The sequence below is a fragment of the Electrophorus electricus genome, chromosome 3, assembly GCF_041902795.1.
Source record: "Electrophorus electricus isolate QZ-2024a chromosome 3, ASM4190279v1, whole genome shotgun sequence".
NCBI classification, from domain to species: Eukaryota; Metazoa; Chordata; class Actinopteri; order Gymnotiformes; family Gymnotidae; genus Electrophorus; species Electrophorus electricus.
Window position 1 is genome coordinate 13107850 of NC_137499.1, and position 21097 is coordinate 13128946.

Here is a 21097-nt window from a genome sequence, read left to right on the forward strand (position 1 = left end):
TGTATCGACAAAGGACGTTTTCCATATACAGTGTCCAGGAGTAAACACACCTACTCCTGACATAGCACAGCACAAAGCTTTGTGGTTTAAATGGGCACAATCCAAATTTATTTAGTACATCATCATACATTTTATTTTAGTTTTACCATTTACCATTATCCTTAGTTGTCATGGTCTGTTAAGACATATTTAATTTATTTTTGATTTTGCTTCTATTATTACCTTCCTTTGACTCCACTTGCTTGGTGAATCATCTTCGTGAGTTCTGTGATAGCATGCGCCCAGGACTGAAGCTCCTGTCTTCTTGAGTTCTGTGGTAGCATGCGCCCAGGACTGAAGCTCCTGTCTTCTTGAGTTCTGTGGTAGCATGCGCCCAGGACTGAAGCTCCTGTCTTCTTGAGTTCTGTGGTAGCATGCGCCCAGGACTGAAGCGCCTGTCTTCGTGAGTTCTGTGGTAGCATGCGCCCAGGACTGAAGCGCCTGTCTTCGTGAGTTCTGTGGTAGCATGCGCCCAGGATTGAAGCTCCTGTCTTTGCATGACTTTGCTATCCTGAATCACTTGATTTTCTGTTGCGATATTCATGATATAAATATTGAGTTTTATGGTCTTTGACTTGTTTGTTTGTTATGCTAAATCACTGTAGACTGACCATCTCAAAACTCATCCACTCTACCCAGTATAGCATGTTTACTCTGTTCTGCCATATTATCTTTTTAATTGTTGTTGTCATGACATTACATTTCCCTCAATCACCCTCATTCCAGGAGCCACTTGTGCAATTGTACAGGGGGAGCATCCCCAGTTATCCACACACAGCCCTCCCAAAATGCCCAGAGCCCCGTATCTGCTTCCGTCTTTACAAGCACTGTAGATTCAACCACAGCCCACAATGGCAGCAAAAAGCCAGAAGAGGAAGCAGAACTCCCTGACAAAGCCAGACCCTCCCTATCCACCATCTTACCTCAGAGCAGTGGCTCCCAGGACCCAGTCGCGCTAGTGGCTCTGAAACTCCCTCGGACGGCTCCCAAAATCTATGACAAGGTTAGAGCATTTGAGCAGCGCAGACACAGCGTCGATGCACTAGACGTACCCACGAAGGGGGTGGCACGCACTGGGGTCGGCCAAAGGGCATCCTGCCATGTCGAGGATGGGGCCACCGATGGCTCCGGGAGTGGCTCTAAGAGGGCCGTGTTTAAACAGAGGGCCTCCTCGCTGGAGGATCGGCCCAGCTACACCCAGAAGGTCCAGTGCTTTCAAAGCCGATTCTCCGAAGAACTTCAGCGTATCAAGAAACACGCTGGGAGACCCAATATCCAGAAAGCATTCTCAACCGAGCGCCTCACTGTCACTGATGAGCGGCCGGCAGGTAAAGTCCAGCCGATCCTGCCAGAGGTGATTGCTAAGTTTAGAAATGCGTTTGAGAAAAAAGGCAACATTGCCGAAGTTTCCCAAGAGCTGGCAATGAAGGAACAGTCGTCGCAAACAAAAGCAAAACTTTTGTCTGAAGCTCCCCCAGCTGGAAGCGGGTTGAGAATAGATTGCCGAGCGCAGTCTCCTGACAGGCCTGAGCGCCCATTAATGAAAGATTCACAGCCTAGCCGGCTGGTGGAGGAAATTGTCCCTGAAGCACCAGGGCAGCGTTCACTGTGGCTTGCAGGAAAGACCTTGGGAGCCAGACAGTTGGCTTCGCCTGGCAAAGCGCAGCCTTCTCCGCATGTCGAGCAGCGTGAGAAAAAGCAAAAGAACACGAGGCCCGAGCCCAAAGCTGTGGGGCCCTTGCCTGAGGACGCGGTGGGCCCGGCCCCCCCAAAACCCCCGAGGCTTCTTGCCACAGCCTCTACGTTCCCCAGGTCGTGGAAGGAGAGAGGAGAGAAGACAGTCCCGCCGCACCCACCCGGGCTGACCGTCCCCGCCCTTCCACCCGAAGACGAAACCCCGGAGGACGGCGAGCCGCTGACAGGACGCCGTCACCAAAAAAGCCCCAAACAAAAAGAGGAGAGGCGAAGAGGAGGAAGAAGTTATGTGTGGCAAACAACAGCTGAAGAAGAAGGTGAGAAAACCTGTTCAGATCAAATACAAAGGCCGACTGGACCTGGTTGTCTCAAGGTTGAGCTAAAAATACACGTGCCGCATACTCTTGTAAATTTAGCAGAACCTGTCCATAATATATTCTGATAGAATGGTTTTGCATTTTCCGCTCTGTGCAAGGGCACCACAGGACACAAATATTTTAAACCCGAGGGAGTAGATTAAACAACGAGACTGATGGAGTAGAGTAGATAATGACTTCATTTACTGTTTTGTGATTTCTTGTGAAGGGCAAATGCACTCCGTGGTTGAGGGGTAAGAAGAAGAGAGTGAGAGAGTGCAAAAATTTGCTTTGAGAAACAGCATTTTGGAAATGAGGTCCTTATATATTTATGTAGATATCTGAGCAGCCAATTGCACAATTACTTTCGGTCCCTTAAAATGGTAGGATACATTCTCTCAGTGTGGATATGTTTCCTCACAGTAAAGCTGACAGCCTAAACTTAACTTAACAGTCACTTGAGCACCATGCAAGAATTGTGTCACCTGCCAACCACTTGCATACACACAGTATACATGTATGTACACTATGCAGTTACCGTGCAGTGCAACCTGCTTCGGCATGGAGAGACCAGACACGGTTGCCTCCCTGTGATGAGGTCACCGATGGCGCGTTGCAGTGGCTTCCTGATTAACAACCACCTCGTGTGCCTGACTTTCTCAGAGGACTCCTTGGACGACCCCTACATATCTGCTGAAGAGGTCCCGGCGGGGGGGCCTGTGTTCAGGCTCCCTCTGAAGGACGTCGTGGCAGTAGCAGGCTCAGATGTGACGCTGGAGTGTGTCATCGTGGGAAAGTCTTCCCAAGGCAAGGCTGTCTCAACCACCCCCCCTGGCCACAATAAGCGTAAAGGGTTAATGGTGTCAGTAACAGAAATGGATGTTGGGCAAACTCTCTCTCATGAGTGTGGCCAGGATAGTGCAGGCCTGTGTCTACCAGCACTGTCTCGCACAGCTGGCTGGGGGTCTCAGGTTTTTAGTCAGAGTTTTCAGATAAGCAGTTGATAATTAGATCTTGGATTTTGGCCAGGCCTCCTTCTAGTCGATTGTAATTTTAGAAATTTCCTGTTCGTTTAGGATTTAAGGATTGTCAAACAGCTGTACAAATAATTGTTTTGTTTGACTGTGCTTGGATTGCACTGGGAATTTGGAGGCAAAAACTGCATGTGTGCGCGTTTGTGTGACAGATTTGTGCGGTGTGTTTCTGGTGTGGTTCTGAGTTCCGGTTCATGTTCGGCAGTGACGTGGAGAAAAGGAGGTGCGAGGTTGAGCGCCGGAGCCGGCTGTGAGATGAAAACGGAGGGGGGGCGACACAGTCTCCGGATCAGCCTGATGAGACCCTGCGACGCGGGCACCTACTCTGTCACGGCAGCGGGAGACGGGGGCCAGACGGTGTCCTGTAGTGCCACGCTCTTCATCCAGTCAGGTGAATAGATCGTTTGTCACCTTCTCACCTTTACAGCAGAAGGTGCAATTCAGAGATTAACTGTACCATAGAACCACTGCAGCTTTCAAAAGAACACGTTCCCTGTTTCATACTTGACATCGTCTCCAATGACAGGCCTTTGAAATTGTAATCTAAGATCCTCACTGGTTGCCGTTGGCAACAAATTTTAAAAAAAGGAGCTTTCAGTCATGGATCTAAATGATGAGACATCCTTTTGCTATTTTTGATTTGTGGTCTTCAAACGAAAAGGGATTTTAACTGTTAGTCCAAACAGTGCTCCACCAAATAACCAGAACTTGATTAAACAGAGTAAGCTTGAGTAAGCATTTAAATGAACTTTACATTTGACTTATTTCTGGGGTCAATAAACCACTTGATGCATCAGTGCACTAAGACCGAAGAATCTTCCTTCTTGTGAAGCCAATCGGAAAGGTCTGTGCATATTCTGTGTATTCATTTCCTGGATGCGGGAGATAATCTTGAACACGTCAGGTCCTTCTTCTGCGAGCTGCAGCTGCTTTCTTGGTGTGTGTCTGCTATGTGGGGCTAGCGCAGAAGCCAGGCCTGTGTTCCCATATTAGGCCAGTAAGTACACAGTGTATTTATAGTGTCCCTTGTTCCTTCAAGTAATTGCAGCCTGTTTTCATTTCCCACTACAAGATTAATGTGTCTTTATAGCCAGGAAAATCGGTCACAGGTCGAACCTATTCTGATTTTTCAAAAAAAGCAAAGAACAAAAAGTGTGGATGGAGAGATTTATAGTGATTAAATGTGTTTTTTTTTGTTTTTTTTGTACTGTTAGGCCACATTTCATGCACTGTTTGTAGTGTCGGCTGCAAATTGCATTTTGTAAACCTCAGACGCCACGCACGGCACCAGCTTTGGTATGGCAGTGCAGTTTGTTATTTTGAGTCTGAGCATAAGTGGCTGAGTAAAGTAGGGATTATGAGAGGGAGAGCGAGAGTGTGGCGGGAAGAGGAAACAAAAGGAAGGAGAGATTGCAAATATAGATTGGGAACGTGGGCAAGTTATGGTTATGAAGTAAACTATGACAGGCTGACTTTTTGGAGATGCTGCCCTGCTCTGCATTCTGCTCAGAGACGCTCGGTGAGTACCCTGCCTGTGTTGCCTTCAGCCATGCCCACTCATTCTCCTCTTCCCACTAATTCTACTCTTTCTTACTTGATGCTTTGTTGCAGAATTCAGGTAAAAATCCACCTCCCTCTTGGCTTCTTCTTCTTTGGCTAACAAAAAACAAATGCAAATGCATCCTTCTGAGAAAGCAATGAGGTGAATTCAAACAATACCTTTTGATGCTTTTGATGTTGCTGTGTCGTAATCCACAGTTTTTACACTGCTCTCCTACCACGGTTTGACACCATGAATTAAAACAAACTCTTTACAGATCTAGTGAATATGTGTTATTTCTTCTGCTTTTTATTCTGGAATCTTCTTATTAATAATGAATGTGTTAAACTCCTTGGCAGTCCTGACAGGTTATGTCAGGCATTGTTGTGTAGCCTACTGTCAGACCACTCTCAAATGAAGTATTTCTGGAATTTTCCACTCGCATCGTGCCTGCTCAGGCTCAGCAGTGTGTCCTGTGAGTGCAAAAACCCTGATTGGGTCAGAGACCGAATGATTAATCAGCCGTGTTGCCAGCTGTGGTCAGTTAGAGCTCTCTCTCCTTGCCATCTGTTTCTGTTCATCACCCACTACCATCTCTAATCTCGTTCCTTGGTTGCTAACCTCTATGCTGCTATGGCAACCTCCATCCTGGAAATAAAGTAAAATAGAGTGGAAGTGTAGGCTACAGTTTTGGTGTTGAGTGGGATGAATTATCTATCTATCTATCTATCTATCTATCTATCTATCTATCTATCTATCTATCTATCTATCTATCTATCTATCTATCTATCTATCTATCTATCTATCTATCTATCTATCTATCTATCTATCTATCTATCTATCTATCTATCTATCTATGCCTCTGTTTCTCTTGCCATCAATATATATATATAGGCCATATAGGTTCCTGCAGCCAGTTCTGCTGTTACAGAAGCCATCTGACGTACTCGCTGTGTTGTGTGCCAGAGCCTGTCAGGGTGCAGGGTTGCCCTTTGACCTCCACTCTCGCAGCCTCTGATGTCGAGTTCCTTGGCCACATGGAGGAGGCCACGGACTTTGGGGCGCTCAGCAGGACAGGAGCGATCCGTTTCAAAGAACCCCCCGCGTTCCAGGTGCCACTGCACTTCCGCCTGCTCCCTAAATAACGAAGCCATCACGTGTGCGGCTTTTGTCAGTTGATGTGAACATCTCTACAGGTTGCACTGAGTGACCGGGCGGCGAGGGAGGGGGAAGATGTCACCATGTGTGTGCAGGCCTGGGGACAGCCAAAGCCAATGGTTTGCTGGTGAGAGACTTCTTTTGTTGTTACATTTTTGTTTTTGTGGTTTATTTTGTATATTTCAGAATTCTTTTTTTATTATAGGTTATATTATTGAAACTATTGAAGCAAGTTTAACTTAGAGACAGTGAGACGTATCTAATAAGTTAATTATTATGTTCTTTCAGGCTGAAGGATAGAATGAATTTCAGAACAGATGGCCAACACGAGCTCCGTGAAATGGACAATGGGAAATACGAGCTGAAAATCAAATCTGCTGGGAAAATCGATGGCGGAATTTACACCTGCAAGATCATAAATGAGTATGGTACCAAACAGTCGGAATGCCGACTGGAAGTGAAAGGTGAGAGGGACAAAGAGAGAGAGAGAGAGAGAGAGAGAGAGAGAGAGAGAGAGAGAGAGAAAAGAACAGACATAGACAGACAGACAGATAGAGAAATAGAAAGAGAGGGGCACAGATGGACAGACAGACAGACAGACAGACAGGCAGATCTGTCAAGGCAACACTCGAATCATCTAACCACAGCACTTTGGCAGGTTTGTGATCTCCATGGCAACCCCTCTCTTTCTCAGATCTTCCTCCTCCAGAGTTGCTCACCATCGCCAGCCCTCTGCAGGACGTGAGGGTCTGCGCCGGCAAAACAGCCCTGTTTGAGTGTCATGTGAGCGGACCGCAAGATGCGGACGTGGACTGGCTGGCCAATGGCAAGCTCATGCAGCCTGCTCTGCTGGACTGCAAGATGCACTTTGATGGGAAGAGGTGCTGTCTGCTGCTGAGGTCTGTGCATGAAGACGACAGTGGCTTTTACACCTGCAAAGTCAGCACTGCCAAAGGTGGGCTTCCCATACAGGCTTAAGAACAAAGTTTTAGCAGTCTACATGGTAACGCCTTCGTGTTTCGCTGAACGTTTATTAACGTAAGTAATAGTCCAACATTTGTGCAAACCAGTATTTAGCCTGAAGTTGGATACTTTTATAATATCTGATGCAAATGTTTAGTATGTTGAGTGTGTGTCTTTCATGTGTGATATTCAGAGGAGGTCACTAGCAGCGCCCAGCTCACTGTCACACCGTCGGAGGAACCCCTCTTCACTAGAAAGCTGGAGGCACTGGAGGTTATGGAAGGTCGATCTGCACATTTTGACTGTAAAGTCAGCGGCACACCACCCCCTGAAGTTACATGGAACCACTGTGGTGAGAAAAAACCCACTAACCAGAGGATTTTGTATAATGCATAAAACTTTACAATGCATAAAAGCTGCCAACGTAGATAGCTGTTCTATCTTATATGAGCTATGCTAGCTTATTTGGCTAACTTAGCACAGAAGACAGCATAACATTGCAATCGACTACCACTCGGTAGTGTCATGGCCCGTTTCAGGTGATGCATTCCTTTCAAGAAGCGTCGCTTCTTTCCATTTATCAGACCAGCCAGTGGTGGAGAGTGAGAACATTCACATTCTGACTGAGGGCGGGCACCACTCTCTGCACCTCTCCTACGTTACCCTGGAAAGTGAGGGGTCGTACGTGGCCACGGCTCGGAATGCTCACGGGTGGGCCGAGAGCTCCGCCGAGCTGTACGTGCAGGAACCGCGGCAGGTCGTTTCCAGTCAGATGTAAGATATTGGCCGCGTTCCCCTGTCTCTTGCCACTGTCTTTTGCCTGCAACTGTTGTGACTTGAATGGTGTTTCTCTTCTTGTTGGCTTGCAGGTCGAGGTTGGAGAAGATGCCATCGATCCCAGAGGAGCCGGAGGGGCTGGATGGAGATCTTGAGCGCAGGATCATGCCAGACTTCCTTAAGCCCCTCAGCGATCTGGAAGTGCTTGAGGGTAGGGAGGCCATGCTGGTGTGTAAAGTGGCGGGCACACCATACCCCACCATCACTTGGTACCACAATGGGCAGAAGATCGACAGCACCTATGACAGGAAGATGACACAGTGTAAGTTGACCTCAGAACCTCATCTCACAGCTAACATTTTTTAAACCTCAGGGAATGTAAATAAGTGTTTACATTATGCTGAGCAGCATGGTAAAAATTACCAGGGCTGAAGCAACACCTTAAATAAACACTGTAGGTGTTGGTTCATCTCTGTAGTTTTTTGTCCTTGTCTGTAGGTTTTAGTCCATCATTATTTGTTAGTCCATCTCTATAGGTGTTAGTCCATTTCTGTAGGTGTTAGTCCATCTCTGTAGGCGGTAGTCCATCACTAGGCGATAGTCCATCACTAGGCGGTAGTCCATCACTAGGCGGTAGTCCATCACCAGGCGGTAGTCCATCACTTGCTGTTAGTCCATCTCTGCAGGTGTTAGTCCATCAATAGGCGGTAGTCCATCACTAGGTGGTAGTCCATCTCTGTAGGTGTTAGTCCATCACTAGGTGTTAGTCCATCACTAGGCATTTGTCCATCATTGTTTGATGTTATTCAGTGCTGGGGATGTTGCTCTAATGTTACACAATTGTTGTGTGCTATTAGGAGGCATAACATCAAGCAAACTGCACCAAATTCTTAGAAGTTGCTGCATCTTACTGTCCAATCCTCTGTTAAAGATATTAGCCTCCAGCAGTGTCCTACCCTGACTCACTCTATGATCTGCCTTCTCTAGACAGGGATGTCCACAGTCTGGTCATTCGTTCAGTGTGCCATGCCCACAGTGGCGTGTACAAAAGCGTCATCTCTAATAAGGTTGGGAAAGCCACCTGCTACGCCCATCTTTATGTGACAGGTGAGAGGACAGTGAGACTGAAACAGAGTCTGGTGGCTTTATATTAGCTGTGTTCTTCCTACAGGAGTTACTACAGACATTTTCTCTCAATAGACATAGTCCCTGAACCCCCTGAAGGACCTCCAGTGGTTGAGTCCATTACGGGAAGAAGCATCACAATAAGTTGGAAAAAACCAAAGAATCTTGATCCGTCTATTGGTAAATTCCTTTTTTGAATATATTTGCATGTTAGTGCTTCCTGTGCGGTTGCCCCTTGCATGTGTAACAAGGCCTTATAGTTAAATTTAAATTTAATCTTCATATACCATTGATTTGTGTACTTATGTTCTTTGTGTACTTACTTGTTCTTTGTTCTTGTATTTAAAGTCATTGTATTGGTCTAGGGGGGTGGTGGTGGGTTGTGCTGCCCAGATCATCGCATAATTACTGTTTTTAATTACAAGTTTGTTATGAGAGGTGATCAAGCTTGGTGTAATTTGAATAACAGAAATCAGCAGTGGAAGCATATGCTGGTTATGTTGAGCTCTTATTTAATAGCTGGAAGTTAAGCAGAACAGCACCGTAAATGTGAAGGTGTGACGATCTCCCCATAGCTCTTTGTCACGCGGGTCTCTTGCATATCTCCTTTACTAGATCCTGGTTGCCTCATGTACGCGGTTCAGCAGCAGGCATTGGGGTCCATCCAGTGGACGATTGTGGCGTCCAGTCTGAGTGAGACGTCTTACACCGTGACCGCTCTCTCAAAAGGAGTCCGATATGCCTTCAGGGTCCTGAGCACCAGCGGCCGAACGTTCAGCAAGCCCTCGCCACCTACCGACCTGCTTATGCTCATCGACAGGGGTAACGGTGCCTCTGGGATCTCTCTTATTTAGCACAGTGTATGCTGAACACTCATTTTTAGTCATTTAAAGCTGAATCATTAATCTAAGCATTATTTCTAAAGAGTCGCATGTTGCTGTCCTGTCTATAAGCATTAGATGTGTGTTTTTCATGCTGTGACAACCTAATTTGTGGTTGCCAGATTTATCACCTCTATGCCTGAGTCACTTCTGCAGCTTATTATAAAAACGTTTGGATTTTAGAAGCGAAAGCTAAGTTGAAAGGTCACAACGCAAACTTTCGCACTGTATCTTACCAAGGGAACGACTCTCCCCCCGCTCCCAATTTCAGGACAATATTTGCGGAAAGCGCCAGTCATCCTGGAGAAACCTGATGTTGTGTATGCGGTGGAGAACCAGCCTGTTACCATGACGATAACCCTCAATCATGTTCAAGCATCAGTCACTTGGAAAAGGTATGAGACGCGATTCTGAACCAAGGTGCTTCCCTGTGGACTCAGTGGAAGTGAGCTGCCTGTCATTTCTCAGCCGGTGTACTCTGCTGTGGTTCGACAGGAGAGGTGCAGCACTTGTGAACAAGCCTGGCGCATACGAGATGTACATGCCTGATGATCATCAGCATGCGCTGAAGATATCAAGGGTGAAAGGAGGAGACATTGGCCAGCTGATTTGTATGGCAAACAACCAGTATGGTAGTGATCTTTGCACTGTCCTGCTGGCTACAGCAGGTGAATGCCCCTTCCTTCAAAGTTCACCTTTGACAAAACGTTTAAAATTGTAATACACCCAAGTGTTCAGACAGTAGACAATAGTAGACGGTAGTAGACAGTAATAGAAAATAAGAGACGATAATAGATGGTACATACTGGGATTTATAGTTGTTTTGTTTCTATCAGCTCCTCCTGCCTTTGAGACCATCATGGAGGACTTGGACGTGTGTGTTGGTGAAACAGTTTGCTTTACTGTAGTTGTCGGGGCAAAGCCTGACCCTGACGTCCTGTGGTACAAGGTGGGCTTTCAGTGACTACTACATATTAATTTACATTTACGGCATTTAGCTGACACTTTTATCCAAAGCGACTTACAATTATGACAACTTGAGTACAACTTGAGCAATTGAGGCTTAAGGGCCTTGCTCAGGAGTCCAACAGGGGCAACTTGGGAGTGGTGGGGCTTGAACCAGCAACCTTCCAATTACAAATCAACCTTAACCACTGAGCTTCCTCCATCTGCCACCTCATTCTCCATCTTGTACCTTTGTTGCCTCATAACCCTCAAACCTGCTGTGCTTTCAGGACAACATTCTGCTGGTGGAGAGCTGTCACTTCACCTTTGTGTATGAGGGGAGAGAGAGCACCCTGCTCATCTCCAGTGTGCAGCCTGCAGACTCAGGAGTGTACACATGCATCGCCAGGAACCTGGCTGGAGAAGTCTCCTGCAAGGCTGAGCTCACCGTCCACACTGGTAAAGCATCAACACGCTGTCTACAGTGGTAAACGTCGACCACACTGTCCACACCACTAAGGCATCGACACACTGTCCACACTGGTAAACAATGGACACACTGTCCACACTGGTAAATCATCGACACACTGGTAGAACATCGATCAAACAGGATGGATTATTCTTTTTTACAATGCATTAATATTTTTACAAGCTTTGATCAAGACAACAGAGAAACCACAGCACTGAATGGTTGCTGAGTGGGTGGTATCAGGAACCATTAGAACCATGATTATTCTTCAGTTCCAGGAGTCCCATGGTCCCCATCTTGATTAGAAGGGTTATTAGTGATCAGTGAATATAACCTACCCTTTAGAAATGGCATTCAAAATCTCTTGTCTATATTATAATCTGCTTTCTTTTTTCACAAGTGCATTAATTACAGTATTTTAATGTGAAATTCTAATAGTTTCATGTTGAATTTCTGATCTACAGAAAAACAGGTCGAGGAGAAAGGTGAACATCTGGAAGACAAAGGTGCTATTCTGAGAAGGATGCGCAGACTAACAGATTACTACGACATCCACAAGGAAATTGGCAGGTGTGCACAACCGTGACCTTCTTGGCGCTTGGCAGGAGTTTGTTTAAAACCCACCAGATATGCGTTGCGTCTGCTTCTAGAAGCTGTGCTTAATAACGGCGGGATTTGTGCAGGGGGGCGTTTTCATATGTTAAACGGGTTACCCAGAAAAACGGAAAGCTGGAGTACGCAGCGAAGTTTATCTCCACACGAGTGAAAGGGAAGAGTGCTGCCTTGAGAGAAGTGGAGCTGCTGTCTGGAGTAGACCACGAACGGATCCTCTACTTCCATGATGCGTTTGAGAAGAAGAATGTCGTGGTCATCATCACAGAGCTGTATCCTTGCTCTGGGGTTGCTGTTGTGCTTGTCATTCATTTAGTTTCATTACTGCATCACTTTCTAAAGTCAAGGGATGGCTTTATTAGCTTCCTTTACTGCTGCTATAAAGGTGTCGTGAGGAACTTTTGGAAAGACTGATGAAGAAGACCACCATCTTGGAGACTGAGGTTGGTTAAACTCTTAAAGTGTGTTCAGTGAATCAGTGCAACTTTGTTCAGTGAATCAGTGCAACTTGTGTAAATGTAAATGCAACTTGCATGATGACGACCCAAAAAAAACCAAAAAAACAAACAAACCAGTGTATATCTTGCAGATCCGGTCTTGCATATGGCAGATTCTAGAGGGGATCATGTATCTGCATCAGAATGACATTATTCATTTGGATATAAAGGTAAAGTGGATCAAAAACTGGGGGAAAAAAAAAAATAAAAAATAAAAATATATATATATATATATATATATATATATATATATATATATATATATATACACATACACACACACACACATACACACACACACACACACACACACACACACACACACACACAGGCGCATCTCAATAAATTAGAATATCATCAAAAACTATTTAAAGCGTTTATTTCTTTTAATGTTGTTGATTATGGCCTACAGCCAATGAAAACCCAAAAGTCAGTATCTCAGAAAATTTGAATATTATATAAGACCAATTCAAAAAATGATTTTTAATACATAAATGTTGGCTTACTGAAAAGCATGTATAGTATATGCACTTTTGGCAGTGTGGTCAGGTGCCAAGTCCATAAAACTTGTCAGCAGAGGGAAGCATGAAGTGCTCTAAAATGTCCTGGAGACGGCTGCGCTGACTTTGGACTTGATATAACACAGTGGACCAACACCAACAGATGACATGGCTTCCCAAACCATCACTGATTGTGGAAACTTCACACTAGACCTCAAGCAGCTTGGATTGTGTGCCTCCACTCTTCCTCCAGACTCTGGGACCTTGATTTCCAAATGATTTCCAAAATTTACTTTCATTTTAAAACAGGACTTTGGACCACTGTGCTACAGTCCAGTCTTTTTTCTCCTTGGTCCAGGTAAGATGCTTCTGACGTCTCTGGGTCATGAGTGGCTTGACACAAGGAATGCGACAGTTGTAGGCCACGTCCTGGATACGTCTGTGTGTGGTGGTTCTTGAAGCACCGACTCCAGCAGCAGTCCACTCCTTGTGAATCTGCCCAAAATTCTTGAATCACCTTTTCTTGACAATCCTTTCAAGGCTGTGGTTATCCCTGTTGCTTGTGCACTTTTTGCTTGGATACAGCACTCTGTGAACAGCAATGACCTTTGGACTCTGTGAACCCTACTTGTGGAGGGTTTCAATGACTGCCTTCTTCTGAACAACTGTCAAGTCAGCAGTCTTCCCCATGATTGTGTAGCCTACTGAAGCAGACTGAGGGGTTAGGAAACCTTTGCAGGTGTTTTGTGTTGATTAGCTGATTAGAGTGTGACACCATGAGTCTACAATATTGAACTTTTTCGCAATATTCTCATTTTCTGAGATACTGACTTGGGTTTTTATTGGCTGTAGGCCATAATCATCAACAGTAAAATAAATAAACGCTTGAAATAGATCACGCTGTCTGTAATGAATCTACATAATATACGAGTTTCACTTTTTGAATTGAATTACTGACTTTATATCTTAACTTTTTGATGATATTCTAATTTATTGAGATGCACTTCTATACATCTTCAAAGAAGATTTCAGGTAATTACTGTAGAGACTATAGAGATATTCAAAATTGTATTGAAGTATAGGGAGAAACAGGATGTTTCAGGCCAAGGTCCTTCATCAGCTTTGCAAGCACTTTGCAAGTACCTTTTCAGGCAAAGGTTCTTCATCAGCTGTGTAAGCAAAGTACTTACATAACTGATGAAGGAACTCTGTACTCTGTGTGTCTGTGGGTGTTTATACACATTTACATCACTGCTTATGAATTCCAGCCTGAAAACATCCTCATGGCAGACCGGAGGAGTGACCAGATCAAGATTTGTGATTTTGGGAATGCTCGTAAACTCACTCCAAATGAAGCCCAGTACTGCACATATGGGACTCCGGAATACATCGCCCCTGAAATTGTCAACCAAACACCCGTCTCCAAAGCCACAGATATTTGGTATAAAGCCATATCACATCGACTATTTTGATTACTTTATGAGCTTTTCATTTGCTCTCCTTAAATCTGTTTACCTTTTTTTTTTCATAGGCCAGTGGGAGTTATAACTTACTTGTGGTAGGTGTATCTCATCTGTAGTCAGCTGCTTTTACAGACATGGAATCAGTCTGATTGTCAGTATGAATTTGAATGGAATGAAATCCACCATAGTTCAGCAGTGTTTGTTCACGGCAGCCTCACTGGGGTCTCTCCGTTTGCTGGGGAAAATGACCGTCACACACTGCTCAACATCAGGAACTCTAACGTAGCGTTTGAGGAGAGTATGTTTGCAGAGTGCCGAGAGGCCAAAGGATTCGTTATTAAGCTTCTTGTGACAGACAGATTGTGAGTGCTTACATTACCAATAATATATTTCATTACCAAAAATATATTTAAATGTAAATAATTTAAAATGTCAATAGTTGACATTTCCTTGTATAAGAAGTGTCATGCATATTTTTGTCTTTTCCCAGGAGGCCTGATGTGGCAGAATGTCTTCACCATCCATGGTTCAATGTACGCAAGTATCAGTGTGCAAGAATATCTACCAATGTATTTATATTCGTTTCGATTCATCAGCAGTAGCTTTGCTTCTCTTCAAAACCATCACAATGTTTCTCTCCCAAGACTCTAACAAAGGGAAAGAGTATCAACACATCGTTGCACAAGCATGTGCTGGCCAGGTCGAAATGGCAGGTAACCTGGAAACCTCTACTGTCGTTAAAAATAAGTTGCTAATTCTCACTTAAAATGTCCTCATCAACATCTCTGTCCATCCCAGCGTTCACTCATCAGCTATAAATCTAAAATGATGATGAGTTCCATCTCAGAGCTGCTCAATGACTCATGCAGCCGCGTGTCTCTCGCTGTGCCGAGGAGCGTTAAGGAGGGCTCTCCACCTGTGTCGTCGTCATCCGACTCCGACGAGGATATTGACGAGCTGCCGTTCGTTCCCATGCCTCTCACGATGATGTTCTCGGGGTCCCGCATGTCTCTCAACGAGATCCACGAAGATGACACTGTCTCAGTGGGAGCAGCCAAAGTCCCACAGCGAAACCTCCGCGAGAATGAGGAAAGCGAGCACCACGTGCTGTCTGATGGGGAAGACGGCATGGAGGAACGCATAGAGGCTGCAGATGGGACTGAGCAGGCTGAGCTGGCCCTGCGGAAAGGCTCGAGCATGGAGGCGGAGCAGGCATCGACCAAACCCAGGAGGCGTTTAATGCGCAGGGGAAGTTCTGCTGACAGCGCCCTTCTTCTCCACATCACACCCATGGAAGGAGCTGCTTCCCACATGCCTTTGGACGAAGGACAGAAGAGCATGAAAAAGGCAGCGTCCATGGACTTACCGCAACGGAGCAATAGTCCCAGCCCGGGGAAGCCAAGCCAAGAGGACTACGCCCTGAAACTGGAGCTCCTGAGACACAGACTGATCAGAGGGGGCTGCATGGATAAGAAGTTGAGTGGGCTTCGTGGTCCCCTGTTTGAGACTCTGGGCATGGATGAGGAAAAGAAGTCTCAGACGCTAGACTGCAACTTGCGGACACTCCGATTGGGTGGCTTGGCGTGTACCTCCTCTGCTGACAGACCCGGAGAGAGCCCACCCAAGACCCAGGCATTCCGGAAGAGCATCTCCCTCAGCCAAGTTGAGACAGAACCTGTGTCCCTTCGCAGAAGGTCCGGAGCACCTCTTGAAATCCCATCAGCTGAGGCTGGACAGTCCAAGCTGCACAAAGAGTCATCTGTACCTGCAGTTCCAGAGCAGACCAAGCTGGAAGCTCCACCTGAGCTTCCAATAGAGCATACTGAAGGAGTGTCTTCTCCAAACCTGGAAGAACAACAGGTAACAGGAGAAGAGGAGAAAACAAGAGAACCTCTCTCTCCTCGTTTGTTACAGCACAATATTAAGAAAATTGACAAGATGGAAGAGCTCAGGTCTCCTTTACCCACAAATGAAAGTCATAGACTTCCTGAATACAGTTTGTCACATGACATATCCTCATATGATTCAAGCACAGTACAGCCAAATGCTAAGTATGATCCTTCAGGTAAACATATACCAACCTCGAAGATCTCAGAGCAAGAAACAAGCACAGAACACCTCGCTGTCTTTGCCAGCATGTCTATTTCTTCTCCAACTCTCAGAACCGATATAAAAGACATTGATTCAGAGGAAGTCTTTGAAGCGAGGTTTAAGAAGCGAGAATCATCTCTAACACGGAGCTTGAAGCGTTTAACCAAACCAAGACTAGAGGAAAAATCCCCTGTTCTTCCACGGAGGACAGGTGAAGAGGTTTACCGACCTGGTCCAACTGGTGCACCACTGGAGTTTGTGTCAAGAGGACTGCAGGAGAAGTCAAAGTCATTCCAAGACCTTCGGGAAGTGGACAAGGATCCTGGCCTCGGACTAATTGGTAGGCTCTCTTTGCGTGTGAAAAAAAATTACAAAAAAGAGGAAATGCCAAACGAGGAAAACTCAGATTCTTCTGCTTCCAGACGAAGAGTGACCTGGGCTCTGGGGCGAAGTAAGTCCCTGGATAAAAGAGCAGCAGAGACTGAAGATAAGCACAGTGAAAGAAATTGTCAAGAAGTGGAGCACAAAAAGGTAGCTGACTCACCAGTCCTTGCAATGCGGCGCAGATTTGAGTCAAAGGTCTTGGGTATGTCTGACCGAATACATAACAAGTCACAGGAAAGGAAAGACAGTAAAGTAGTACAGTCAGAAGTGAGTGCGGAGCTCCCAAAAGATGAGGAGATACAGGACATCCAAAAAGTCAGTGATTCACCAATTCTAGCAATGCGCAAGAAGTCTGAATCAAAGTTCTCCGATTCTTTATTAAACCGAAGTCACTCTGAAGAGAGAAACATAGGAAAAGGAGCCAAGGACGAGGGAAAGAGGACGCCCCTGCTTTCACGACTCCGACATTCCCAGTCCAAAAGCATTGGTTTAAAGAAGATGGCTGTTCCTGAGAACCAGTTATCCTCACAGACTTCCTGCACTGCATCCAAAGAGTCACTAGACTCCACATCCAGCACTCAGTCTACAAAATCATCGCAAAGTACGTGTTGCTTTTGTTTCTATGTAATAAGCATGATTTAAGATCATATTCTTTCATTTTCTATACACAATACGGTACATAACTACCCTGAGTACTATATATAAACAAAATACATTCTATAATGTGGTGATTATTATGCAAGGCTTCTGATTTCTTGATTGGTATAAACAATGATTGGAAAGCACTACTTGTAATTAGGTTGATGTTTGTTGGTCACAGCCCACGAGAGAGACTGCAGGTCTAGGTGGGACAGGTGGGGCTTGTCAAGAGGGAAAAGAGACAAAACACCATCCAAGCCAAGCAGTCCCTCCACCCCTGTAGAAGACCAGTCTGCGCAGCAGTACACTCCATCTGCCTCTGGTATGGACATTATGACCATCATGCTGTTTTAGCGTCACATGCTTCTAAAAATGCATATGGGGCAACTTTTTGTTTTGTTTGTGTTTTTGTTTGTTTGTTTGTTTTGTTAGATTTCCCCCCAGTATTCCATATCAAACTGAAGGACCACATTCTTTTGGATGGCGAGCCAATCACCCTGACTTGTCTCCCAGCTGGTAGTCCCCATCCAAGCACTGTGTGGATGAAAGGTAAGTTCTTTTTGACTCATCCTGCTTTTTCTGTGTTGACAACTTTAGATGCCTGTAGTTGTTAAGGCATGTTTCCTTATGTCTTTAGACAAGAAACTTTTAGAGACTGATGACAGAATGAACATGATGGCCAGCCCAGATGGACGGCACCTCTTGATGATTATAAACACAAGCCAGAAAGATGCTGGACTTTATGAGTGTGTGGCCACAAATAACTTGGGCTCTGCCACCACGTCCTGCATTTTAACCTTAGCTCGTAAGTTTAAGCACAGTGTTCATTTCTCATAGGAAAGAAGTCACACTAAAATGTGCTGTAACACTCTTGCAAATTATTCTGAACCAAAACTCTTAATGAGCTCAGTATCTATTTCTGTTGCCATGTTGGCCAGTTTCAACAAACCCATCAGTTGTTATTAAACATGTGCCAGACAGCCTGCAGCTTTTTAAGTAAATCTAAACTCATTACCTTCATTAAACTATTTTGTGTTTTCCAGTTCAGTAACCCAAGCGTATGTTTATGCTCCCTTATATGATCTGATCCAGATGTTCCAAAATGCCCAGGGACCCCCGAGATTCCTCAGATATATAACAACACGGCGCTGGTTGTGTGGAAACCAGCAGAGAGCAAATCCCCCTGCACGTACACGCTGGAGAGGAGAAGTGAAGGTAGCGTCATTTTCCCCCATTTCATCCTAAGCGTGGTGATGCTCTAGTAGAGACAAACCGTCATTTTGTTCAAAACAACATGTGACCTTTCCCAGGTGACCCAGGCTGGCTGGTCGTGGCTGCTGGGATTGCTGATTGTTACTACAATGTCACCGAGCTCCCGAGGGCCTCAACCTTCCGTTTCCGTGTGGCATGTGTGAACAAAGCAGGACAGGGCCCCTACAGCAGTGTCTCAGAGAGGGTCGACATCAGTCACATCCCAGGTATGAGCCAAACAGTAGCTCTGGTATGCTCAGGGAGAATTCCTGGTTGTTGCCATAGGTTTCGTCACTCACAGCATTGTTCCATTTGGCTGTTGTTTTCCTAATTAGCGAGAGATGCAATGTATTGCAAGGTGAGCTTATCTGTTCACAGCAGGCACCCTTCCCCCTCCCGCAGGAGGACCAATGACTCCTGTAGCTCCGCCTCCTGTAGCTCCGCCTCCTGTAGCCCTGCCTCCCCATGCCAACACCGCTGCTGGAACACTGGCGCAGCCAGCCGTGCACAGTCCCTCTGTCCCAGTGTCTGTGGTGGCGTCCGTCCCAGCCTCTCATGGGCCCCTGCAGACCAGCGCAGCCACAGCCCCCTGGCGGAAGACCGCTACGAATACTGCACCTGAACCACTCTCCTCCAGTTCTGACCCCCAGACTGCACTATCACCCCGCTCACCCACTCACGTCAGCCCTGTCCCAAAGGATGCCAAGGCATGGCCTAACCTCACCATTAGCACCGATCCAGTGGTCACTGTCACCCAATTGCCGCCCAAGGTCAGGTCCATCCCTCCTTTGGTCCCTACCAAACCAAACAGCCCCATAAATGTGGTTCCCCCCATCACGCAAGTCCAGTCAGTGCCCCAGAGGTCGTATACAGCTCCTCTCTCAGTGGGTCGACTCAGTTCTCCTCTCCCAAATTACATACCAGCCACCAGTGTTCAAACGGTTCCAGCCCCTGTTGCGCCTGTGGTTCTAACGAACAGCATCAGTCCTATTGGGGACAGCACAGCCTCGCCCGGGACAGAGACCCCCACGGGGAGGGTGACCCCTTCCACCAAAAGTGAGACCATCTTGAGACAGGGAGTTCCACAGAAACCATACACATTTCTGGATGAAAGAGCTAGGTGAGAGAAATTGATAAAGTTGTAAATACAGTAAAACAATACTTATTCTGGCATGATTGAATGATTGAACAAAAAAAACCTCATCTTCTTCTCTTTTTTCCCTTTTATATATATATATATATATATATATATATATATATATATTTTTTTTTTTTTTAGAGGTCGATTTGGTGTGATACGGGACTGTCGGGAAAATGCCACTGGGAAAATGTTCATGGCTAAGATTGTGTCCTATGATCAAGAGACCAAGCAAACAGTGATGCGGGAATATGAGATCTTGAAGTCCCTTCACAATGAGAAAATCATGGCATTACATGAAGCGTACGTCACACCTCGCTACCTGGTTCTCATTACAGAGCACTGCATGGGCAAGGAGATCCTTTACAGCCTTAGCGACAGGTGAGTGTGTGTGTGTGTGTGTGTGTGTGTGTGTGTGTGTGTGTGTGCTTGTGTGTGCACACGCATGTGAGTGTGTGTGCATGTGTGCCTTTGTATCTTTGTGTCTGTGTGTAAACATGTCTGCTAACTGAAAGCGTGTTAGACGATCTGTAAGAATATATTTCTTCTCTCTAGGTTCCGTTACTCGGAAGACGATGTGGCAGGCTATGTTGTCCAGATCCTCCAAGGTCTGGACTATCTGCACAGTTGCCGAATTCTCCACATGGACATCAGGCCAGATAACATTATGGTGACCCGCACCAATGTCATTAAGATTCTAGACTTTGGTAGCGCTCAAAGTTTCAACCCCCTCTCCCTGCAGCACTACAGCCGAGATCTGGGAACTCTGGAATATATGGGCAAGTACTGCACTTTTGTTTTGGTTTGACAGACAGGGATTGTGGAGATGTGGATTGTGGTTTACTGCAGCAGTTTTAATCAAAACACTGCATAATGAGTTTGGAATATTCTTCATCCCCTGTCTGGACTCGTTGAGAAATATGTCTATACCTGAGAACAGTGTGTTTGCATCATTGTGAAATGTTTGTGTGTGCATAAGAGACTGGAGTCTTATCTGTGACCACCCTCTCCTACGCTACAGCTCCTGAGATGTTGAAGGGAGACGTCGTCGGACCTCCAGCAGATGTGTGGAGTTTAGGAGTTCTCACCTATGTTATGTGAGTAGGAGGTATTCAGATTCACTGCTGCATAGGTGTACAGTTCACAGACAGCCAGAGAAATTCATTATTTACTGCTGATGCTACAATGACAGTTTGTCTTAATAACAATTAATGTGCCCATAATTAACATGCCATACTGAATTAGTTGACGAGCAAAGATTAAGGATGAGCTCAGCCGTTGGCTATTATTGTCTGTCTGAACCGTGTCTGACTCGTTGTCACTGTGTGTAAAGGCTTAGCGGCAGGCTGCCATTCCAAGAGAAAGACCCACAGCAGACAGAGACCAAAACACACGCAGCAAAGTTTGACCCGACCAGGCTCTACCCCAACGTTTCCCAAAGTGCCTTGGCTTTCCTCAAGAAGACGCTAAACGGCTATCCATGGTGAGGGTGAATCCGCTGACGCTCCCCTTTAGAGATGACTGTGAATGGCCATCCATC

The 21097-nt window shown here is 45.7% G+C and overlaps 1 protein-coding gene across 3 annotated transcripts in view; it reads left to right on the top strand.

The window, feature by feature from the left end:
• Window positions 1-21097, top strand: part of spega (striated muscle enriched protein kinase a) — a 35010-nt gene that overhangs the window by 12462 nt on the left and 1451 nt on the right. For all 3 annotated transcript variants that reach the window (XM_081710413.1, XM_081710414.1, XM_081710415.1), the window contains 37 exons: window positions 766-2051; window positions 2754-2897; window positions 3330-3515; window positions 5631-5776; window positions 5861-5949; window positions 6111-6286; window positions 6517-6777; window positions 6979-7137; window positions 7370-7559; window positions 7655-7884; window positions 8550-8669; window positions 8763-8867; window positions 9303-9509; window positions 9840-9963; window positions 10064-10236; window positions 10405-10517; window positions 10804-10972; window positions 11447-11552; window positions 11666-11866; window positions 11980-12037; window positions 12184-12261; window positions 13860-14032; window positions 14123-14149; window positions 14267-14416; window positions 14545-14587; window positions 14699-14767; window positions 14853-17130; window positions 17350-17490; window positions 17601-17717; window positions 17806-17973; window positions 18261-18383; window positions 18479-18646; window positions 18798-19539; window positions 19699-19938; window positions 20113-20336; window positions 20579-20654; window positions 20891-21040. In XM_081710413.1, coding sequence (XP_081566539.1) covers window positions 766-2051; window positions 2754-2897; window positions 3330-3515; window positions 5631-5776; window positions 5861-5949; window positions 6111-6286; window positions 6517-6777; window positions 6979-7137; window positions 7370-7559; window positions 7655-7884; window positions 8550-8669; window positions 8763-8867; window positions 9303-9509; window positions 9840-9963; window positions 10064-10236; window positions 10405-10517; window positions 10804-10972; window positions 11447-11552; window positions 11666-11866; window positions 11980-12037; window positions 12184-12261; window positions 13860-14032; window positions 14123-14149; window positions 14267-14416; window positions 14545-14587; window positions 14699-14767; window positions 14853-17130; window positions 17350-17490; window positions 17601-17717; window positions 17806-17973; window positions 18261-18383; window positions 18479-18646; window positions 18798-19539; window positions 19699-19938; window positions 20113-20336; window positions 20579-20654; window positions 20891-21040 — 9210 coding nt within the window. The remainder of the gene's footprint in view (window positions 1-765; window positions 2052-2753; window positions 2898-3329; window positions 3516-5630; window positions 5777-5860; window positions 5950-6110; window positions 6287-6516; window positions 6778-6978; window positions 7138-7369; window positions 7560-7654; window positions 7885-8549; window positions 8670-8762; window positions 8868-9302; window positions 9510-9839; window positions 9964-10063; window positions 10237-10404; window positions 10518-10803; window positions 10973-11446; window positions 11553-11665; window positions 11867-11979; window positions 12038-12183; window positions 12262-13859; window positions 14033-14122; window positions 14150-14266; window positions 14417-14544; window positions 14588-14698; window positions 14768-14852; window positions 17131-17349; window positions 17491-17600; window positions 17718-17805; window positions 17974-18260; window positions 18384-18478; window positions 18647-18797; window positions 19540-19698; window positions 19939-20112; window positions 20337-20578; window positions 20655-20890; window positions 21041-21097) is intronic.